Genomic DNA, 22,621 nt, shown 5'->3' on the forward strand with positions numbered 1-22,621 from the left:
CCCCCAGGTTCAGAAAGGTTCTGCCACCTGCTGTTCACACTGAACTGGGATTTCTGGGAGTGGAGTCCAGAACTCTTCCTACCCCTCCTACAACAACTATTAACTCATCCCGATCTTTGGTCCAAGCAAATAATTAGGTCACACATTACTAAAATTTCCCAATTCCACATGGAAAGACAAAACAGTCTGAATTCTAAGAGAACACAGATTTGACCTTCCAGTGAACACATCCTGTGGACTAAATAGATCACTAAAAAATTGCTGCCTTTTTCCTTTGTTAGAGTGAATCCTTTTGATGTGTATTGTAAATCCTTCTGGCTAGATATGAAGAGAACTTTTCACTGGAGAGACATTCCATGAATTCCTTTGATTTTGTGGTTACTCACTGTAGCGAAATAGTGTCACACAAATTTGGAAGCACTCCAGATGGCTGGGACTGTTTTGCTTCCACTGTTTTTGTAAGCATCCAGGCTGTTTTTCATTCATCCTAACTACAGCAAGCTGAAAGTTTATCATTAGAGCAGTAGGAAATTGGAAATAAAATCATTAAACTTCTGCTAAGTTTGGTTATCTTCATTCTACTGAGCAAAATGTACGCAACTTTCCATCATGCAGAGGGTGGGGGCAGGAGCATAGACAGCCCTGTGTATGGCATGTGCTCACTGCTCTGATCTCAGTCACAGCTGGATAATTTAATAGCTGCTCCTAAATGTGTGTCAGCTGAAGGAAAAAAAAGCCCCTCTGTTGGATTGTTAAAGAGGACAGTCCTACTGCCCTGTTTGCTCATGTGATGTTAACAAAGAGTTGTTCTCTGAGCAAACAGCCCAAGGGATCTCACTGCTGATGCAGTTTGCTCCCTGCAGAAGGAGTCCTGCTCAGCAGCCTGTGTGCTCTGACAGCCCCGCTCACGTCAGCTGTGCACGGCCTCACAAACCTCCTTTCCTTCCTACTGCTCAAGGCATCAGCGCCAAGGCATCCTTGCAGTGTCTCTTGAACTGTACAGTCAAGTTACCAGTTACATTAAAGCAAATTAGATCCAGGCTGCTGCAATCCCCATTATGACTCTGATTTCCAGCGTGGTGAAATCATTAACTCCCTCTGCTTGTAATCACTGCAGTTCCTGCCAAGCCACCCTGCCCTTCTGTCAGCATGCACTGCATGTCTTTATTCATAATATTATCCATACATTACATTTTATTTAGCAAAAACCTCCTCTGATTTCATTTCTAAGTCAGTATGTGATACAACATAAATCCAGAGAGTGAAACTGAGCGAGAAACATCCTCTTCTCTTTAATTTCACCCTGGATTTACACTTTCCTTTTATGTTTTTCAGATTAAGTCAATTGTAACCAGTGCTATTAATTAAAACCCAACCTTTCTTCCCAGAAAAGGTATAAAACAACATTATCAAAAAGCAATTCAGTGATAGAAATATCTCTGACATCTGTGCAAGGCAGTTTAAGACAGGAGCTGAAGAGATCATGTTGAGAGCTCCTCCCATTTGTAACTGGAAGGACACAGCACAGCAGCATTTGCAATGCAAGCGTCTGACTGGCAGGTGACAGAAACCAAGTTTATTTGCAAAAGGGAGATGTAATTAGTATCCAAAGCCTGAGATCACACAAAATGTCAAATTGCACAGTTAAAGCACAATTTTTGTTTTATAGGCGGCGTTAAATGTAGATGGCTAGTGCTGTTCCAAATGTCCTAAATGATCCACACAGCCGTGTGATCTTTACACTTTCCAGAAAGGCAACTACAGGGCAGAAGGATACTCTTGGGAATCTCAAATGGCACCAGAAACCTACCATTAGACAAATGAGTCTGACCCTTTGTCTGTCTTGGATGGAAAAAAGCAAAGATAAAGTGCTAAATCGAAGTAACAGCCAGGAGGTCTGTTCTCAAAATAAAATGCTGAATAGCAAGGCTGGGAAAGATATGGAAGTTATAACATAGGCACAAAAACAAAGCAGAGAAGACAATTTTAATAGTAGAGACAGAAGAAGGCAGATTTAGTAGTCTGTTATAAAGCTTTGCTGCAACAAATCTTAACAACCTTAAGGTTTGTTGTAAAAATCCCTAATTCTTAAAGAAAGGAGTCACAGACCCCACAAATTACATGTGGGAGCTAGCTTTATTTCAGCTGACAGAATTTTACTAAAAAAACATCTGGAACATTTTCCTAGGGAAGGGCTTAATTAAAATCTCTGTCTCTGGCATTTTTTCTAATGTAATTATGCATTATGCAAAATACTGGAAAGTTACAACAAAAAGCAAGCATATGTGAAATGCTGCAGCAAGAGATCTCAAACTAAACCATTTACCCATCATTGTTGCTTCCTTCAAGAATTTGTAGCTGGTTTCAAACGTCATCTGTTGCAGAGGGGAGGAGTTGGACTGAATTCCAAAACGACTCAGTGGTTTATAAATTCCTTCAAAACACATATAATCTGCCACAAGTGAAAGGTGTCGAGGGTCTACCACAATTCCTTAGAACACAAGAAAGAGCAATCATCAGAGCATTCAAGGACTAAGTGTGTGGGGCTTTTTAAACAAATCAGGTCTAAATCAAACCCCTTGAATCCAAGCAGCTTGGAGGACATCTTTATTAACATTCTTCTGGCAGTCTGTCTCTGGCTTAACTGCGCCCCTCAAATATCCAGGAGAGGCAGACCTCACTCTAATGCAAAACCAGTATCTCTCCAAATTGAAATGAAAAGACTGGGAAACTGCAGTGTCAAGAATGCTGTAAGGCAACAGAGTTTCTCTAATATCAGGAAAGGTCTGCACCATCCTTGTTTACACAAAAAGGGATCACACATCCATCCATCTGGGATGGACAGAGCTCTCACCCCTCACCTGGTGGCCTGCATTAGCTGGGCCCCAGAGTCAGAAAGGTTCTGATGTCCTCTATGCATGACATCAAGCATTCACAGAAAACCCTGTTTAGGCTAAAAAAACCCGCACTTATTCCTAAATAACACTTGTGGACTCAGTGTAATGGGGGACCATTAACAGCTGTCAACATTAACTGAGCCATTCTTGAACAACTTGAAGGTCAGACCATTCTGGGCTGCCAGCTGGCGAATCTGTTTGATATAACTGCTTGCTAAAATTCCCACTGTATGGATCTTCCCTCTTTTCAATAGTTTAATTCATAGCAAGACTCCACTCACTGAACTATGCCTATGAAATCATGCAGCCTCCCCAGGCTGGGCTCTTTGAATCATCTGTCTCAGATAAAAACATTCAGGCAATGCAGTGCAGCTATTTTAGGAAAGATACAAAAACTCAGGAGCCTACACTCACACCATTAAAAAGGCAAAGTGAGGCAAGATTGATCCTATTCTCAAGGCCACTGTACAAGCCTAACAGTTGGCTTCCTTAGACGTTAATAATTAATTGGTCTGGACCTTTCAGCTTGCAAAAAATACACCAGAATGGAAGAACTCTGTGAAGGGGGAATAAATTCAACCTCACCTAGTAAATTTTCTACTGATTAAAAGAAACCTAATAATTAACTAACAAGGTCTTCACAGAAGAGACTATAATGATTAAAAGAATGAAAAACTGCAACTCAAAAATACGCACATAAATGAAAAGATCATGAAAAACTGTAACTGTAAGCATGTGGCTGCATTTTCCCATCTAAATGGTATTAAAGACTATCTTTAAAAATACAAAGAAATCCTACCATATACAGCAAACACATCTTTTACTTCCTTTATAATCACCCTCAGGGCTGATTCAATTCCGTAATTCTTAGCCATGGCATGGATATCATTGGAATAAAGTCTGTTCAGGTCCAAAATCTGAAAGCAGATAAAACAGAGATACAAGTTAGGACAATAGTTGCTGTGTATTTCTAAATAATTTAAGCTAAACTAAGATAGATTTTTTCCCTCCAGTTTTCATGAGCTTAAGCAACACCAACAGTTACAGAACAACTAGGCAGCAGCTCAGAGAAAAACAAGACAAAAATGATTCTGAGGATTTGTGTTAAGTGGCATGAAATACATGAATAGGAGTACTGGAGTCAAAATTCACCACAGGAGAAAATTAACTGAAATCACAAAAGCCAAACTAGCAAAATACATGTTAAAGTCTTCCAAACAATGCAATGCAATGCAATGCCCAGTGTATCTCAGCCAGCCAGAACTTTCAGCAAAAGAGAAGATGCAGCTTAAAACAATCCTGTATTTGGAGAGCTATGCGCTAGATGGGATAACAGAACTATTCATCTCCAAGCACTGCAATTCATTGAGATGGAAGAACTCCCTCAAGTAACATTTAGAGAGACATGAGAGACAAGAATGGTGTGAAATCGTCTGTCATTAGGGACTGGCTGCTGCACAAACACTGATTCCCAAGCTGCCCTTGAAAAAAGGGTCTGCTGAGCTCTGGACACATCTGAGAATAAAAAGGAGGAGGAAGACAGTTCAAGAGCTGAAAAGGCTACACATCACCCCTGAGAAATTGAAATGACATCCATCATCCACCATCTCCCCCAGAACATAAAACATCATTCAAGTCTGGGATTAGAAATAAGATTACACACATCAGAGTATCTGAAGAGCTCTGTCAGGTTTATCCCTTCTGTGTGGAGAACGAATTCCTTCTCTCCCTCCTTGTTGGTACTTTCATTCAGCAGGCACCGTGTGATGCCCTTCACCTCGTGGATCACCGTGCTGCGCGCCAGGGACGCCAGCAGCGAGGAGAGGTCGAAGTACACCTTGGTCAGTGGCAATGCCAAGGAAACCTAATGGGAAAAAAACCCCACAGTGTAAGGAGGCTTGAACATCAGGCTCAATAACCAGCACACTTCTCTTTAGGCAAAAAGAAGACCACTGCAATTACCCTCATTGTGTGTTTAGGAACATAAATGTTTGACTGGAATTAGAGCTGAATGATGTTAATGTGCACTCCCCATCCCAGGATAATTCATCCACATTGCTTTCAAGGTCTCTGAATTTACAACGACTGCTTTTTAGGGATGGCGCTTTTTTTTTGGAGGGGGACAGGTACATACTTTTATTTGTTTTTTAAGACGTTTACATTTTTTTTCAGCAGTCCAGCCATCACTTTTATTCATCAAGGGCTACACAGCAGACCATTATATACTTAAAGATTAAAACACAACAGACCTGTCAAAAAACTGTTATTAAAAAAAGTTACATGAGTTGTTCTGAAAATGAGACATTACTAAAAATGACATCAAAAATGACACTTGTAGTGCCGCTTTCTGTATTCATATAGGATTGCTGAGACAAAACAGCAGCACTGCACTGAAAAGATCCATTTGTTATGGGAGCTACATGAAACCACTGTGCAACCATCCACTGATGTTCCACCTTACCTCACACCAGAGCTCGTTTTCGGTGTCAAACGTGTAATCCTGTATGGATGGGTGGCTCTCCACAACAGCGCTCACGCGCACCTCTGCTGACTGAAGCAATCGATCTTTCCCTTTTTTAGTCTGAGACAGAAAGGAAGGATTCTGAGAATCTTCACCCTCTGCTCTGTTCTGATCCTCTTCAGCACCAGGAGTCCCTTCTTCTTTTTCAGATTCAGCCTCTTCATCTTCTGGATTCTCATTAACGTTTTCTTCCCCGTTCTCTTCTTCACTCTCATAATCGACCTGCAAAGAAACATTGTTGTGTTTATCTGAGCCAGAACCTGTACAGAGATAGCACACCATGAACAGTTTAATTCAGGAATATTCTTCACTGCTGAGTTGCAAGGATTTCACCCCTATGGCACAAAGAAAATGCCATTTTGTTGTAAAGAAAATAATACAACAGATTCAGTTCAGCCTTTATTTCTCTATAATCTTACCATTATTCCTTAGCGTAGTCCAGGATGCTAGAGGATGTTGAGACTGTAGAAGAATTTTGTTTTCTCTCCCTGAAAAGTCTAATTTCTTCCCATAATCCAACTCTGATGATGGGATTCCCTCAGGATTTTCAACTACCCCACCCTCTTGCTGATATTACAGCACCCCATCTTTTAAGATGCAATTATGAAGTACTGAACACAAAGAAACATGCAGGGAGAATATTTTTTAAGAACCACAGTAAAAGTAAAGTTTTAAAAATGATTAATGGCCTAAAATTAGCAAAAGGTTAAGGTGAACTTCGGCACAGACAGCCTGATTGTCAGACACATCTACCCAAATGCCTGAAGAACAAGGCTTCAGAAAAGAGCCAAATGAAAACTGTTCAGCCCAAAGCAGAGACTTTCCTATCTCCTCTCAAGTGGGGTTTGGGTTTTTTCAGCATTTTGCTTCAGTGGGAATTTTTCTTCCCAACTCAAACACAGAAGAAACAGGGAATTAAAGAGCAGTGCTGAGCACCTATGAAGTCATTACCTCTTCTTCCTGGTTCTTCCTCCGTTTTACTTCTGTGGCATCACCATCCCCTTCATCAGCTTCTGCATCAACAATGTTCTCTTCCTCCTCTGCTACAGCTTCCAGACTATTCAGTGTCTAAAGATTCATGACAGAGAATCAGGATGACTGCTAGGAAGTATTGAAAGCATCTGAAGGCTTTAGCCAAACATCTGGAGTTTAACAATCCCTTGTCCAATGTTCTACCTTTACAGACAAATTAATTTCTGTATGTCCACTACTATAAAGAAACGAACTCACACGCCTGGTAACTGTAACAAGATGAATGTCTACAAGATGGATAAGCTGTCACTCTGCTTCTGACAGTCCTTGATGGGAGAGGAGGGGCAGAAGGAACATGCAAAAGCACTTCAATGAACAAAGGACCTTCCCCAAAGTTTTGACAACCACTGCTACAACAGGACATTGATCTGGGAGCAAGCAGAGTAAAATGCTTTTGTCTCAGAGAAACTAAAATAAACAGGCACTTTGGAATACAGTCCTAAGTAAATCATGATTTAAATACACAAAAACTTTAATTTCCTTGTTAATTTTATGAGAATGCAAAGACAGTTTACATGTGAAGAAAACATTTAAGTAGTAATTTAGTATTCACACATTTAGTGTACACTGAAACACGCTACACTTTTCCAAATTCTGTTTCCCAAAAACACTGAAAGGAAGTGAGGCATTTTTCAGGTAATGTTCTTCTGTACCTTGTCTTGGTCATCATCTAAATCCTTCCGAGTTGTCTTCCGAGTGCTGACTTCATTAAAAGATGCCATCTTTGTAGTCTTTCTTTTAATTGCTTCCAGAAAAACTTTAAAGAACCTGACAGAAGAAGCAACCCAGAATGTCAAAGCTGAGCAGTGCCACACTGTCAGTCTGAAGTTGTCAAAAAATTAATTTATTTTGATTAAGAAAACAGTCAATTCATAATTCACATTATTCCCTACTGGATGCAAAAGTACTTCAAGGATAAGGCAAATCATTTTTCTCAGCTCTTTCTCATTCACTTAGGAATCAAAAGGTTGGTATGAGCTCTGTTACTGTTACAGATGTAGCCATGCATCCAAAGCATAAAATTAAACACTCATCTAGATATAAAATCTGCACATCAAATTGACCTTCAGAAGACATGGTTCATTACTGGACTTTTTTTCTTTTTTAAACCAACAAACACATACAAAATAAAGTAACCCAGCTTGAACTCATGCGGCCTGCAGGAGGAAGAAATCAATGCAGCCTTTTTACAAAGCAAAAAATAGCTTTCAATAGACCCTTATCATTAAATGTTCTACTTTTAACTACACAAATTTGGTCAGTCAAAAGGATAGAAACAAGGGTTAAAAAGAAAGGGGGGAAAATAAACCAGCCTTTTCTGATTAATGGATTTTTTATAAATAGTAAGAAATAAAGTTTAGGTCTGTTCAGTGAGAGCACCAAAGGATGCCTAAAGCATTCAAATGTTTTTGCTGGTAATAAATGCTTAAGCATCCAAAGGAATGAGATGTTCCTGAGCATGAGTGTATCAGAGACATGTGAAAGATCTGCCCTGATGCAATTCTGCACGGCCAGTATGCCACAGATCCACAGTTTTGTGCAAGACATAAAAGCAACTGTGTAAATGCTTTCTGCACGTCTGCTGGAACTGTTGCTCTAGAAGCCACACCAGCTGTAATCAACAACATGCAAAACCCATAAAAAGGCAAAAGAGGAAAAAACATTGAAGTATCTGAAAGCACACACACCTTGTTTCCATGAAGTGCAAGATCTGCCTGGGCTTCACACACTTCTCCTCTCGGTAATCCTCATGGGGCAAGAAATGGAATTTGATTTTGTAGAGGTGATGCTTGTTCAGCTTGTGCTTCACATGCAGGGATTCCTCAATGTCCACTTTCTGCAAGACCTACAAAACATTCCCAAGTGGGAATGTTACTCCTTTGATAAAGACACTTCATTTACTTCCTGCAGTTCCAGTGCTTTCCACAGGAAACCAGAATTACACAAGGCTAACTAGCAAACTTTTCTGGAGGCTTTGCTCCTGGGTAAAAGGACTCTACCCTACTGCACTTTTTGGCTTAAAGTCTTCCCAACAATTAATTCAGACAATACTGGAAGAACAGCCTCACCTCCCACCCAACTCCTTCGCAAGAGATTACCCTTCTCAGGGTGCCAACATCTTCATTTTTCTGACCATGCTCATGGAGCAGGACACTATTCCAGCACATAGCTAAGTCTTAACCTGATCCTTGCTGCTTTCATGAAACTCTCAAGAGTAAAACAGAAGAGGATAGGGCATGTAGGAGAGCACAAGGGTACCCTCCCAGGAAGAGAGGGAACACAGAACACATCCCAGTGTATTGAGTCTCCACAGAGACACATTTTGCTTCTACTGAGCACAGCCATTTGTGTGAGATTAGGAAGGGGGGGGGACAGACAGAAAGGTCTTTATCTGGGCTCTGACTATGTCAATCACAGCCAGATTAGCTTGTCTCAAAGATAAAACAGAAACCCTCCAAGTCTACAGGCTGACAAAAATGTGCTTGAGAAAAAGCCAAAGACTGTGGCACAGCAAACCACTGATGAGCTCAAAGAGGAGAGTTTGTTTTGCTGACTCTCAAAGGATGCACTGAAAAGGAGGCTCACCTCAGCTAAGCATACTCTCGTGAGCTGTTTCTTAAGCTGTTTCACCTTCTTGAGAGCTTTCTTGGTATTGAACACAGGAACACTCATCATCGGTGTTTTAATGTTTGAGCTGGCCACCATCAGTATTTCCCGCAACCTTTAAACAAAGAATGACCATTCAAATTAAGCAATAAAAGCACTAAGCAATCAAGTAATTATCTAGTTCATTTAACTGGGCTGCATGCAGCAACTGGCAGTTCCACCAAAGCCGTGTGCACCAAGAGCTGTGGTTACACTGCACTGCTCCTTTGCTCTGCTCTGGTTCCCCACCAGGCACAGCACAACAGCAGCCCCACTGCCTCAATTAGATTATTCCCCCAGTTATGGGAAGAGAATAGATGATAATAAATTGTTCCAAGAACAGAAGGACTAATGAGGTCTTTTTCCTACAGATGCATAATGGATGCTTCCTCGTATGTTCTTCCCCTCCCCTGCTTCTCTGAAGCAACACAATCCCCTCCCACCTAAGGCATCACACACTCCCACATGAGGCCAGGTCAGGACCCACATTATTCCAAATAAACGGATGATTTGCTGTATATCAGATTACAGTAAGGGACCTTCCCAGATATTTAGAATCTGGAAAACAAACCAAAATAACTGGAAAACTGTAAAACATTAAAATAGTTCTGAACAAGCACAATTTACAAGTAAACTGAAGGACTGTTCACCCTCAATATTCACACATATACCTGCCAGTGAGATTAAGCACAATTATATCTCTAAGTGCCTAAAATAAAGGGCCCATTGAGGACACAGTTTTCTCACCTTGGAATACCCAATGTGACATTCATTTCACCTCTGCCAGCAAAGTGAAAGGTGTTCAGAGTCATCTGTGTCGAAGGTTCCCCAATACTCTGAGCTGCAAGAAGCCCCACAGCTTCTCCTGGGTCACAAAGAGAACGCTGCCACTTTAAATACAACAGATCCTTTAATCTGTAGACAGGGAAAAAGAGGTTTAGCTCAACATAAAAAATAATAAACTCAGAAAAGAATCAATCATTACTCAGTTCAATAAAGTTACATCTTTGAGCCAATCACTCCTGGTAGCTTACAGACAAATACACTCCAGAAACGGTAAAATTGTCTATCCCCATCTGATCTGACAAACACAGCCCATTAACACAGAACTGGGGCCTTGGCCAAACTGTATTTTGTTTCTGCTGCCAATTCCCAGAATGTCAAAAGAGAGCCCATTTATTCCCACTTGGACTTCTTAACTGCCCTGCTAACTCCAAGGTGCATCAAGAGCATACTTTGGTTTTCAAGGTTACTATAAAGTATTATTTTATATGTATGGGGACAGCAATACATTGCCGTTGTTCCAGAGAGCCTTTGCTAAAGCTCTCAGCAGCACAGAAAATTCAGGTTTGGAAGGAACAGATAACCAGAGCCTCTCCACTGCACACTAAGCACGTTTGGCTTTCAAGAACCATTCTGAAACTCACTGCTTAGTTTCACAAAGGCCACAACAGAAACAAGACTTGGTAAAGACTTTTCAGTTTTAGCAAACTCACTCCTAAAAGGTTTTTTTTGGTTTTGGCTCAATGCAAAAAAGAAGACACTCAGAGCTTTTTACCTATCAGCAGAAAGTGCTGACTGCATGTAACTCCGGCTGTTCTCAGATTCCCATTTACTGATATAACCTTCGACTCCATTTTCAAATGTTTCTGAAACAGATGCAAAATTGGTATCTGGACGCCAAACCCCAAGGCTTGGGTCAGGACACTTATTTGTCTTCTTCAGATACTTCCTTCGTTTCTTCTCATCGAGCTCATACCACATCTTCAACAACTGAAAATGAGAGGAAGTTTTTAAGCTGACTGGTTTATCCACATGAGCAGTAAGACCATGAGCAATCAAGCAGCAGTGAAGGAGGAAAAGATAAGCTGTGCAGAATGTAAGGGTGTACACAACACAGCAAACAGCTCAGCTACAAATATGGCGTTCTCCTTTTTCTGATATTTAACACTTTTGAGCCCAAATGATTTCAAGATGCTTTACAAGCCTGAAATACCCCAACTTATGTATCCATAGTAACTACTCCAGAAATCAGTGAAATAAGGCCTCAGAGAGTAATTTCAACTGGGACTGAACACCCTCAATATACTTAAACCTTTGCTCCTAGCTGACTCTCACCTTGCCTGTCCAAAGCTGGCATTACAAAGGAGCTTGTTATCAAAAAGTTTCAAGAGCAACACAAATTCAGCACAGCTCAATAAATGAACCACTGATTAGGAAAAACAACTTTTGCAGACAAGCTCACAGAGCCATCTCTCAACACCTTCGACCTGGGGTTTCATGCTAACTGCCCTCGTTCCACCAGGGTAAATTCCTTGTGACAGCAAGGCTGTGAAGCAGGACCCGTCTACATTTTGTGTCCATACACACAATCTTCCTTAGAAGCCATATCATAGAGATCAGTGCCATGATGGACAAGTGGCTTAAGCAAGAGCATTTTTTGGAAACACCTGGCAAGGCTGGCTCAGCCTTCTGGTCTTTGGCATTCAAACAGGCTCTCATCCAGCTAGCAGAGAGCTGTCCATGCAAGGGAGATTTACTTTGTGTACATGAAAAAAACAAAACAACCCACCACCACCAAACAAAAACAATCCACCCAAACCATCCACAAACATGACCTGTTTACTAAAACCAGATTTATCCCAGTTTTTAGCCCTGCCCTAGCGCTGGGGCCCACAGACCTTAATAAATCTCAGCTTCATCATCCACACAGTTGACATGATTCCTTTAAAAGGTAACTTGTTTAGTTAGACTGGGAAACACTTCAGGATACACAGAGCAATTTAAAAAAACCCCAAAACTGATTACTGCAACTTCTTTTGAAGGGGTTGGTCAATTCAACTGCTACTGTGTCACCTGTAAAGTAGCAGGATCTCTTCCATTCTTCATTTCACCTCCTGGAAGCTGTGCTTTCACACTTGCCAGTTTCTTCTGGGAAAACAACAGAAAGCCTCCTTCTCTTTGCACAGAGTTTTGGTGCCTGGCTCTCCACTTTTTGATGGCTTTAAACTGCTGCTTAGCTTGGTAAGACTCCATCCTTGCTAAAGCTTCATCCAGATGGTTTGTCTTCTGGATTACCTGTAAGAAAGTAATTTGTGTGATTATTCTTCTCTCTGTCGTCATTGTACCAGAAAAGGCAAAGCAAACTGAAAAGGTCATCTGCTGTCACTGCTGGAAAACAATTTTCAAATTTGGTTTTCAACTCAACTGAGACAAAACTCCTTATACTTTATGTTATTATCGCCATTCTCTAATAAGCAGTGATGATACTGGTAAAAGAAGTTAATCAAACTTGACAGACTGAAAAGTGAAGTCATCATTGTTGAATTCAAGTGCAGAGTTAAAACAGACAGTGCTTGGTGCACTTGAGACTGCTTAAATCACGCTGCAGACTTCAGATTGCTTCCATATTTTGAATACAATGGCAAATAAAATTGTGTATTAGTCTGAAAGTAACTGAGACAAACAAATGTTACCCCTGGAACCCTGACAGATATGCCAGATGTTAACCACATGTTTCAGTCTCCCCTTCACCCCTCATTAATGCTTAAGATTTAGGTGTTCTACCTCGTAGTTTTCTGCAATGAAAGGAAACTGCTCAGGTTGTAAGAACTGAGTTTTAGGGATATCAAGCCCATCTTCTCCATAGAGAAACTGCACCACGCTGCCATCACTGTCTCGTACAGTCAGGTCATACTGAACTACCAGCCCTTCCAAATGTTTTATGATACACCTATTCCAGAGGGAAAAAAATAAAGAAAAGAAAAATGCTGTTAAGAGGCTACAAAGCAACAAGGATGATATAACTAACACAAAAACCACTGTTTTTAACTTATATTAAGTGTATTTAAGGGCTGATCAGGAATTCTGGAAGCCAAAATCCTACAGACACAACACTCATGAGAAATGCTTAATTTGCAAAGCTTGCAGCATGTTGCTCCCTCCAGTTTCCTTGGACTGATCTGACTTAAAATGAAACAGTAAATTACTCTCTATTTCTGCTGTCACTCTTTAACAGTTTTCTGAAAGAAGGGGGCATCCCTCCTTTAGAACTCCTCACTACCCTCTGAACCAACCGAAAAGTTACATTTTCTCCTACATATACAGGAGGGGTTGCTTGAGTAAAGACAAGATCCACTCAACGTGGCCAAGAAAAACTAGAGTTGCCTGGAGCTTGTACACCTATCTATATTTGTATGAGGAAAAAGACTTCTGCAAAAGGAGAAGCAACTGCTGTTATGTTCCAGAGACAAGCTTGACATTATAATGTTCTGGTTGATCTAGATCTCTAGAAAATTTGGCTTAGAACAGACATTCAGCATTCAGACTCTTTTGTAAAAAATCAAGTACAATGAAGTTAATCTAAGCAATACAGGCACTTCCAGCCTACAGTACCCTCTCACAAAAAAAAAATAATGAAGAGAAAAATCAACCAACCAACCAAGGACCTTTTAAAGGCTCCAGTTGGTAACCAGGCCTCTTACCTTTGCAGGTACCCAGAACGGCTGGGTTTGACAGCTGTATCCACAAGACCTTCCCTGCCAGCCATGCAGTGAAAGAAGAATTCCTGAACACAAGCACAATACCATCAGCATTCAGTGCATCAACACTGGCAATTTATGTTCTTCCTCAAAAGCTTCATATGAAACCAGGGTGAACAAACTCCATTTATCCATAATTGCAGATACTCTGTATTAAAATACCAAGACTCAAACAAACTTCAGTATCAACACAAGCAGTATTAAACTTACAGAAGGTCTGATCCCAGTGAGAAATCTGCCGGTCACAAATCCTCCTGAGCTAGGGGAAAAATCATAAGGCTGGAAACATGGCAGTGATTTGCCAGATGCCATCAGTGGGGGTCTTCGGCCTTCCAACTCAATCTGGCCCAGCAAACAAGAAATCTAAATGGGGACAGGAAAAAAGGAAACATCACTTTTCCATCCAACTTTCTGTTCACATAAGCTTAATATTTTTTCTTGAAAAATACAGTTAAAAAAGGTCAACTGCTCAGTAAATGCTGTGTAGCTCATTGTGGAATTGTTCACAAAATGTTCTTGCTATTGAGGGGCAGAAAAGGCATGGATATCTCACCTGGTTTTTTTAAGTTATTCCAGTACTCAGACTCATCCTCAACATTACCATTCTCTTTCTGTTTATTTATTTTAACACAGAGATGTGAAACTTAAAATACTTAAATATTTTTTAGGTCCCTACATTACCCTCACCACCTCTCAGCAGTGTACTAAAACCAGAACAAAAACCTCAACCCAAAATGCTCTCTCTTTTGAGCTGTGGTCATTGACTCCATTTTAGAGGGTGTTTATTTATAGAGTGTCTCTTGCTTGGTGTCTGTGCTGCAAAAGGTAAAATGAAAATGTATCCTTGACACGTCTACCAAAACCAAAGATAATGTTGTTCCTATTCAGAAGTTGAAGAAGGAGAGGGTCAGTCTTCAACAGAGGCCAGGAAAAGTTATTTCTCCTACAGTTGGTTTGTTTGTATAAACTGCAGCATTCCTTCTAAAAAGCAGGTCTGCTATTTCAATAAATCCTCATGTACTGAGGAGCGATTCAAAAATAGGCTACAATAAACACTGACTCTCTTCCATCACCCACTGAGGTCTTTATTACATTCTTCTAACATTTTTTCATGCCAAAGTCCAGAATGAAAACCTTGCTCTGGTACTAGATATCCCCAGAAGAGTTTCCCAACAGCTTACATTCTAGGACACATCACATCAGCATACGTAGCTGCTAAGTATATTCTGGCTGTCATTACCTGCATTGTGTTTACAGTGGATCCTTTGGCTCCTGACTGTACCATCAACTGCAAATTGTTCTCTGGAAAGCTCCTGTGGAGACCTAGAGGCATGCAAACCTACAGAGTTGTGGGGGAGTGAAGGGAACAAAACCAAACATTATTAATAAAACAATAAACCAGAGAAATTCCTGTTCAAGGCTTTAACAAAGTGAAACAATGAGTAATCACAAACATTGCTATTTATAATTTTAAAAGCATCTCGAATACTAAACCATCTTCTCACTCAGGGAGGACAAGGCTGAGGAGGAGAGGCAGCATGTGGAGCCTCATACTGGGGACAGATGGAAAGCTTCAGCCTCCAGAAGAGTCAGGCACCGCTTAGCCACATTCACTAACTTAATAACAAAGTCTCCAAACAAGATTAGTATGCACAGATGCCTCGATGCCAACCTTGTTAACTTCATTGTTGTAATTGTTTACTTCCTCCTTGAACTTCATATCAACCATGTTAAAATCCCTCTGGTCTTTGCACAGATGGGCATCCTGCCACTTCCCTTGGACCTCCTCACATGATGCTGTTTCTGGCAAATTAAGAGCAGCTCTAACAGCCTGAAAGTAAAATACAGGAAGTTTTAGGTGTTAAGTAGGCATAACTGAACAAGGCAGGATTTCAAAAATTTTGCATTATGGAAGAAAAAAAAAAATTGCAGAACAGACTTACTTCAATACCACTCTGCCTCGACCTTTCAATGATTTTTTTTCTTTTATGATCTGCTTCAGGTTTAACCAAAATATCTTCAATCCCTGTTAAAGGTAAGAGACAGAATACAATGGTCTAAACCGAACAAGAATCAAGGAAGGAACCACAGCTGGTGTCAGGGATTTTCTTTTCCTGGTGTCAGGAAAAGAAAGTCACAATTAAAGTTAATAATAATGGTTAGACTCAGGGTCTGCAGTTTGACAAGAAGAAAAAAATCTGAGTAGCTTTTGGATGGAGAAGTTACTGTACACCATAAGAAAAAAAAAGAGCAACATCAGCTAAGCAGTGAGGGTGCAAAATCAACTGCCTAATTTAAGAAGTCTTAACTTCAACAGTCTCTGAAAAAATCTTAATTGGTGCATTTGCACAAACTAATGCTTTATGGACCAGCCACGTCAAACTGCTTTTCTTCTTCCATCCGCATCAAAATTCCTATTAGCTGAACTTTTTACAGTCTGGCATTTCTTAGCTTTTTTAAAAAAGAAAAATAAAAAATACAGACTCTTGTGACGACAGGACCAGGGAACAGGTTAAACACTGGAACCCTAACTCTTGTAAGCTATTTGTAAGGAGTCTTGCCACAGCCACTAAAATGGCTGTGTCAAAACACCAAATCCCAAACTCCTGCTCCAGTCTCACTTCTGTTTTTCTGATGTTTTAACTGCCTAGTGATCCCAGGCTTGTTATCTTTTCCTAACTAGTTTTTGCACCCTGGCTCTCAAGAGTCCTGGGTCTTACAGTCAATCAATCCCCTTCCTCACTCCAAAAGATGCCCTTCCCTTTTCCCTGCTCACAGCAGTCTGTTGGTCCCTCACTACTGCTAACAGGTGACTGTCTTTGTAACTCCTGTGAGAGTTTGAAAAGCCGTGATGAAAGTCAAACATTTACCAAAAGTTTTACCGTAGAATGTGATGTGCAAGACTTGATTAACAACCCCTTAACAGCTTTGTCAGCTGTTCTGCTTTCTATGCAGTAATTATTTTTCCAAGAAGCAAACACAAGGTTTTGCTCTAAACAAAATTTCAACCCAAGACATGTTGACTGTGCAAACTTTGACTAGGCAGGACAAAAGAGAGAACTTGTTGGACATACTCAAGACTTGTGTTTTCTCTTTATGTTTAGAAGGCCAGCTGTGCACCAACAAAAAAACAAGATCAAAAAAAGGCTGGCAGGCAGCTATCCCACTCAAGGGCAGTCTTGCCAAATTTTATTAACAGAATTAGCATGTATTATGCCCAACAATGTCTGGTTTATACCTCAGGAGGTGCTGCACTACAGCACTGCACTGCTGCAGTTACTCACCCATGGTAAATCCCCTGTACAGCTGCAGGTAAGCAGTGAAGAGGCGCCCCAGACACGTCAGCACTTTCCCACTGGTTTCACCCCCATAGATCTCATAGCAGCAGTGGACCAGGCCATAGGCAGAGCTGCCAAAGTGAGCTTTGTCCAAGACTCCACACAGTAATTCCCCATCTCTGATAATAACCTAAATAATAGAACACAGCTTTGAGTCAGGAAAACAGAAATTCTGATCTTACTATGACCTCTACAGGTTTTTGTGTGTAATCTATGTGAAAATAGGTTTAAGTTTAAAAAGCTCACATATTGGTGAACAGTTAAATGGTCAGATTATCTATACTTCTAGAATTTATAGTAGAAATTTCTAACACCATCTCTGGTTTTCCACCTATAAAGTCTGACAATAAAGACACATGGTCTAACAAAAAGAGATGGAATCTACATAAGTCAGGACTACAGAGAGTTTTTCCTGACTCCCCGGCCTATCCTTTAATCACCCACTTCTGACAGTAACTTCTTGCAAAATATCTGCTCCCAACTTTGTCACCTCCCTGCTTCCCTCCCCATTTCTCACGCCATTTTAATACAACACAGCCCAGCCCAACCCCCAGAGTTGTTGCATACCTGAGATTCACACATTGAATCAAGATTCAGAAATCCTTTTGCAGGTCCCTTTATCCAGGCTCTCCCACCAATCTTTGCTTTCCCAGTCAAATTCAGTGGAGCATGGTTGTCTGGAATGATGTTTATTAACAATGTAGAAACAACCTATAAGGAAGCAGGATGAGTGGAAGGAATTATTTATTTTATATACTCCCTTCTCAATATACAAAATCTGGCATGGATGAAAAAAGCAGCATCCTGCATGTGTTCTTTCCATTGACAGCAAAGTTTTGAAAGCTTGGAAACCTGACAAGTAGCAGGAATATCCTCTTGCTACTCTAGCCTCTGAAGGATCAATGAGCTGAGACACATCATTATTCAGAAATATAAAACAGCAAAAGTTTTTCCAATAATTAGATATATTAAAATTAAAAAATAAAAAAGCTGTCTGTTGGGTTTCACAGCTCAAAAACACACACCAAGACCCATATGGTGTTGATGGGATCTAGCCTTTCAAACACCCTAAGCAGCACTGCTTTTATTATTAGCATTCTGCTTACTTTGAAACCATCAGCATTCTTTAACCCTGTAAATGATAAACTACCTGCTTTCCTGTCCATAATCTCTGTGGCTTCATAATGGCAGGAGGAAAGATTTTAATTCTTCCTTTTTTGTCTGTCAGTCCTCGGTACACAAGCTCCATGTATTGCTCTCTGGTGAAAAAGCAGCCCCGGATCGTCATGCTGACTCCAGAAATCATGTGATCTTGGATCAAGCCAGGAAGCGGCTTCCCATCCTGAAGAGGTAACAAGAAAAAGGTGGTGGTATGGGGGGTTAGTAAGTCATGTGCCTCCAGCTCCCAAAATTATTCCCCCTGGATAAATGTACTTAAATAATTTGTAAAGAACTCATCATTACAGCACAACTCTCTACTGAATCTCTTCTGGACACTGACATTCAAAGCTACAAGATGGTTTGGATTTGCTGGGCCTTCTTTAGAGGAACAGAACCACAAGTGGAGAAAGAACACAGACATAAACCTCAAAAATAAGTAAATAGGTTTTTTAAAAATTACCTCACTTCTCATTAGACAAAATAAACAAACCAGAGTGATTTCATGTAGGAATAAATTTATCTGGCAGTTTTACTTGCCTTTGGCACGAGGTACTGTTCATCAGTGAAGGCTAAGGTGTAGGCTTCCGCTCTGCCCAGCTCGCTCTGCGGGAAATGGGCGTTCATTTCATCCCCATCAAAGTCAGCATTGTAAGCCTTGCAGTTGGCATAGTGAAGCCTCAGCACTTTCTCCCCAGGCAGGATTCGGGCCCGGTGAGCTTGGATGGAAGGTCTGTGAAGCGTGGGCTGGCGGTTCAGTAACAGCACATCCCCGTTCTTAATGTGCCGACACACCTGCAAAAGAGATTTGGTTGCTGCCTACAAGGCATTGCCATGCCTCAGAAAGGACTAATTTATCTTTAAATACACACACATCCAAAACATCTTCTTTCTGGTGTTCATGTTCTGTGCAAAACTCAGAGAGAATCAAGACTGCTTGCCCCTGAACGCCCTCTGCTCTCCACCAAACAACATACCTCCCATTAACTCCCCCAACCCACAGTGATCAAATCAATAAGCTCTTCATCCAAAGCCCACTGGGCTGAATTGATACCTCTCACAATACACCCAGTCCTGGACACCCTAGACTAAGGTAGTAATATAACCTTAAGCTGAAGCAGACACCGGGAATCTCTTAATTTCAGGTTTGAATACAATACAATATATCCTTATCTAGAACAGGCTCTCAAAACAGTCTCATTGTAATTTTTCTGTTTGTAAAATCCAAATATCCACTTAAGTGATTACCAACAGGAGTATGGTAAATTGTTTATACAATCTACATACTGTTATGTTTAACTCTGAGACGGGTTCTGAAAGAACTGACATCACAGAAATACTCAAATTTCAAATCTCTGCTAAGCCTTTGTGAGAGACAGGGTTAATACATAATGTGAAAACATTATTAAACACCAAAACTTTTGCCCTAGCAGCTAAATAGTAAGTTTTCAACTCTTGCAAGGGATGGAGATACAGTTAAGAAGTTTCAAAGGTTGATTAAGCTAGAGGAGATAAGAGAAGAAACAACTGACACAGGATCAATTAGGTTGGAAAAGACCTCTGAGATCATGGAGCCCAACTGCTAAGCCAGCACTGCCAAAGCCACCACTAAGAATACTCTGCATCTTGGCACGCTGAATGACACACACTGCATGTTAGAAGAAAGTAAAATCCAGTATGGAAAAACGGGATTTAGAATTTGAAAAAGTATCACATTTAACTTCTTACGTCCCCAACCAGAGATGGAGGAGGGCTCTGCCAATACTCACAATCTTCAGCCCTGTCTGGGGTGCCCCTGAGGAGGGGGTGAGGAGCTGCTTGGCGATGGCCTCGCGCTGGGTCAGGCTGGTGGCACTCAGCACCGTGCGAGACCCGTCCTCATTAATGACCATGGAGGCCCCAGGGTGGACCTTGGGGCCATTAATGACAGCCTGCCTCAGCTCTTTGACATTCCAGGGAGTGACTGGCTGAGGGTAAGTCAGTTTGGTAGCAAATACCTAGACAGGAGGGAAAGCAGGAGAGAAACAACATGTTGTTCAATTTTGGCTTCAAACTGTAAAAAAAGTCACTGATAAAACAGCATCAAATGTTAACTCATACAATGCAAACATAAATTACTTTAAGCTCTTGAATGCATCTCCTCCTCAGTCTACTCTAATGCCAAATAAATACATTTCTGTTTTAAAATCCTCTACAATAAGAATAGAAACAATGTCTTTTTTCTATTTTCTACTGCAGTATAAAACTCAATTAGCAATTAAAGAAAGAAAGCACAGATTTAAATTCTGCAAACAAGCCAACAAATAGAGAGAAAAAGCACATTATCACCAGGTTCATTATTTTCTTCAAAGATGATGATGATAATGAAAAGCTCAAATTCAGGCTTGGTGTCATCTCTATGTGGTTAAAAATCCTTAACGATGGATGAAGTTGGTGACATTATCATGGACTTCTCTTAAGGCTGCAATACCTCAAAAATACCTTGTACAAAGACCATAGGAGAAACAGGATCTGCTTTTAAAGCCTGCACCAATTCCTAATCCCATAAAGCACGTACAGCTTTTTCTTTTTTTTTTTTTAAATCCCCTTTCTCAGATGTGGTGTTCTTGCTTTGTAACAGTAAGCATTTCCCGCTCTTCACTGCTCTTTCCTTATTAACACTGGGCAGGAAGGAGTTCAGACGAGTCAGAAACTCTCCACATTCTAAACTGCTACCAAGTGTCAGCAGTGTAGTTCAGCCCTGAGCTGCACCAGAAAGACACAGTCCTTTATTTATGCTCACCATAGGGATGCCAATCTCATTGGTCCCGATGTACATATCAGGGCAAATGACGGATCGAGCAGCAAAATCCACACGCTTCCCCATCATGTGCTTGCGGAACAGCCCTTCCTTCTTCTCCAGCAGCTTTGGAAACAGAAGGTAACAATTAAAACCTGAAAGTATGGAAAACCAGATGGATTCTTGCAATGATGAGTGTCATGAAAATGACCACCTACTAACCACAAATAGTTCACTTTTTTCTGACTCCATCAGCTTCTCTTTAACTGTCTAAGACTCCACCTCCTACCCACCTGACGAATACCAGGGTATTTTTCTGTTATCAGCTTGTCCATGTCACTATCAAACACAATGTTGACATGGCTCTGGAGACGTATCCAAGCATTGTACAGCTTATCTGCAATGCTCTGTCCAGGAATCGTTGCCAGCACAGAACGGTCCAGAGGTTCACTATCCCCTCCTGTCTCCTACAGAAACAGAAATTAGAAACTTGGACTTAACAAAAAATATCTTCTATTTACTAGGCTGAAATTATAGTATTAATTACAGTATTAAACATAGCAAATGAAACATTCACCATTATTTTGCACTGGTAGTCAGTCCAGGTTAGGAATCACTGTAACTAGAAAATCCTGTTCTTAGATAAAAATAATGTAAATCCAAGAGTTTTTACCACCTACATCCCCCTTCGTTTTCAGTCTAAAAGCTGCTACAGCAGTCACATCCAAAACTCATTAACCTCCTGTCAAACGTTTTATGAACCTATCTCCATCTAGTGGCTACTTTCTGAGTAACTAAAAATGTTTCCAAGATCTTTTACACTTAAGATCTAAATCAAGTTCAGCTGAAACTGAGTCCAGTGTCAAAGACCTCTCAATGACATAACTTTTGAACAAACATGGAACGAGGCAAGCTGACATACATTATTATTTACACTATACAACTATGTGAACTGTCAAAAGCAGACAAGCGTTGTTACTAATTAATGTTATTTGTGAAATTTTGGGTTCTACTTAGACATCAATTGTCAAAAAAGAAACACAATCACAACTGGCTCCACTAGGCTTAGAAGCTACAGTGGCTTTTTTCCCTTCTTTTCATGTGATGAGAGATATTGGCAAAGTTTTATTGTGAGCTGGCTGTGCTGTACAGATTTAATTCTCCAGAAACAGGAGCCTGTTATGTCTCACGTACAGCAATCTAATACCAAAAACCACGACTAAGAGAATCTGAGCAAAATGTTTTTTTCCTTTGCACCAGGTAGAAAAGGGTCGGGGGGGGGAAGCTATGGAGAATGGAGAACTTCTCCACCAGCAGATGCTCCAACAGCTCAGTCAAAAATTGTTACTGGCACAGCTTAAGCAGGAGCCTACCTGAACTCGACCCACACATCCAAAAAAGCAAAGAATAAGATAACCAGCAACTCTTACTGTTTGAATTTCTTCTGCAATTTTTATTGGCTGACACTGCTCTTTTGCCATGAAAACCAAGAGCTTCCGTATTAACTGGGCATCTTTCATCACAGCCTGCAAGTTCACAGTCTGCCCATTTGTGAACAGGCGGTCTCCAACGCGATTTACGGGACGATACCTACAGCAAATCAAAGTTACTTTAGAAGATTAAAGCCACTCAAAAGCAACATGATAAACCTCAAAACATTCTAAGCTAAATCTGCAGTGCATGGAAACTAATCCAAACAAACTAACAGT

The 22,621-nt window shown here is 40.6% G+C and overlaps 1 protein-coding gene across 1 annotated transcript in view; it reads right to left on the bottom strand.

The window, feature by feature from the left end:
- POLR1A (RNA polymerase I subunit A) overlaps nucleotides 1-22,621 on the bottom strand; it is a 29,803-nt gene that overhangs the window by 1,200 nt on the left and 5,982 nt on the right. Inside the window, exons 9-33 of the mRNA XM_017727775.1 lie at nucleotides 22,343-22,502; nucleotides 21,206-21,379; nucleotides 20,916-21,038; nucleotides 19,903-20,130; nucleotides 18,674-18,928; nucleotides 18,126-18,317; nucleotides 17,543-17,686; nucleotides 16,922-17,105; nucleotides 15,581-15,663; nucleotides 15,310-15,468; nucleotides 14,878-14,976; nucleotides 13,848-14,000; nucleotides 13,581-13,663; nucleotides 12,664-12,829; nucleotides 11,953-12,174; nucleotides 10,655-10,869; nucleotides 9,844-10,011; nucleotides 9,037-9,172; nucleotides 8,139-8,296; nucleotides 7,104-7,218; nucleotides 6,370-6,486; nucleotides 5,359-5,640; nucleotides 4,561-4,761; nucleotides 3,697-3,814; nucleotides 2,327-2,491 (exon numbers count right to left, since the gene is read on the bottom strand). Of these exons, the coding sequence (XP_017583264.1) occupies nucleotides 2,327-2,491; nucleotides 3,697-3,814; nucleotides 4,561-4,761; nucleotides 5,359-5,640; nucleotides 6,370-6,486; nucleotides 7,104-7,218; nucleotides 8,139-8,296; nucleotides 9,037-9,172; nucleotides 9,844-10,011; nucleotides 10,655-10,869; nucleotides 11,953-12,174; nucleotides 12,664-12,829; nucleotides 13,581-13,663; nucleotides 13,848-14,000; nucleotides 14,878-14,976; nucleotides 15,310-15,468; nucleotides 15,581-15,663; nucleotides 16,922-17,105; nucleotides 17,543-17,686; nucleotides 18,126-18,317; nucleotides 18,674-18,928; nucleotides 19,903-20,130; nucleotides 20,916-21,038; nucleotides 21,206-21,379; nucleotides 22,343-22,502 (4,100 nt within the window). The remainder of the gene's footprint in view (nucleotides 1-2,326; nucleotides 2,492-3,696; nucleotides 3,815-4,560; nucleotides 4,762-5,358; nucleotides 5,641-6,369; nucleotides 6,487-7,103; nucleotides 7,219-8,138; nucleotides 8,297-9,036; nucleotides 9,173-9,843; nucleotides 10,012-10,654; nucleotides 10,870-11,952; nucleotides 12,175-12,663; nucleotides 12,830-13,580; nucleotides 13,664-13,847; nucleotides 14,001-14,877; nucleotides 14,977-15,309; nucleotides 15,469-15,580; nucleotides 15,664-16,921; nucleotides 17,106-17,542; nucleotides 17,687-18,125; nucleotides 18,318-18,673; nucleotides 18,929-19,902; nucleotides 20,131-20,915; nucleotides 21,039-21,205; nucleotides 21,380-22,342; nucleotides 22,503-22,621) is intronic.

This window comes from Corvus brachyrhynchos, unplaced genomic scaffold (genome assembly GCF_000691975.1).
Source record: "Corvus brachyrhynchos isolate BGI_N302 unplaced genomic scaffold, ASM69197v1 scaffold80, whole genome shotgun sequence".
Classification (NCBI taxonomy): domain Eukaryota; kingdom Metazoa; phylum Chordata; class Aves; order Passeriformes; family Corvidae; genus Corvus; species Corvus brachyrhynchos.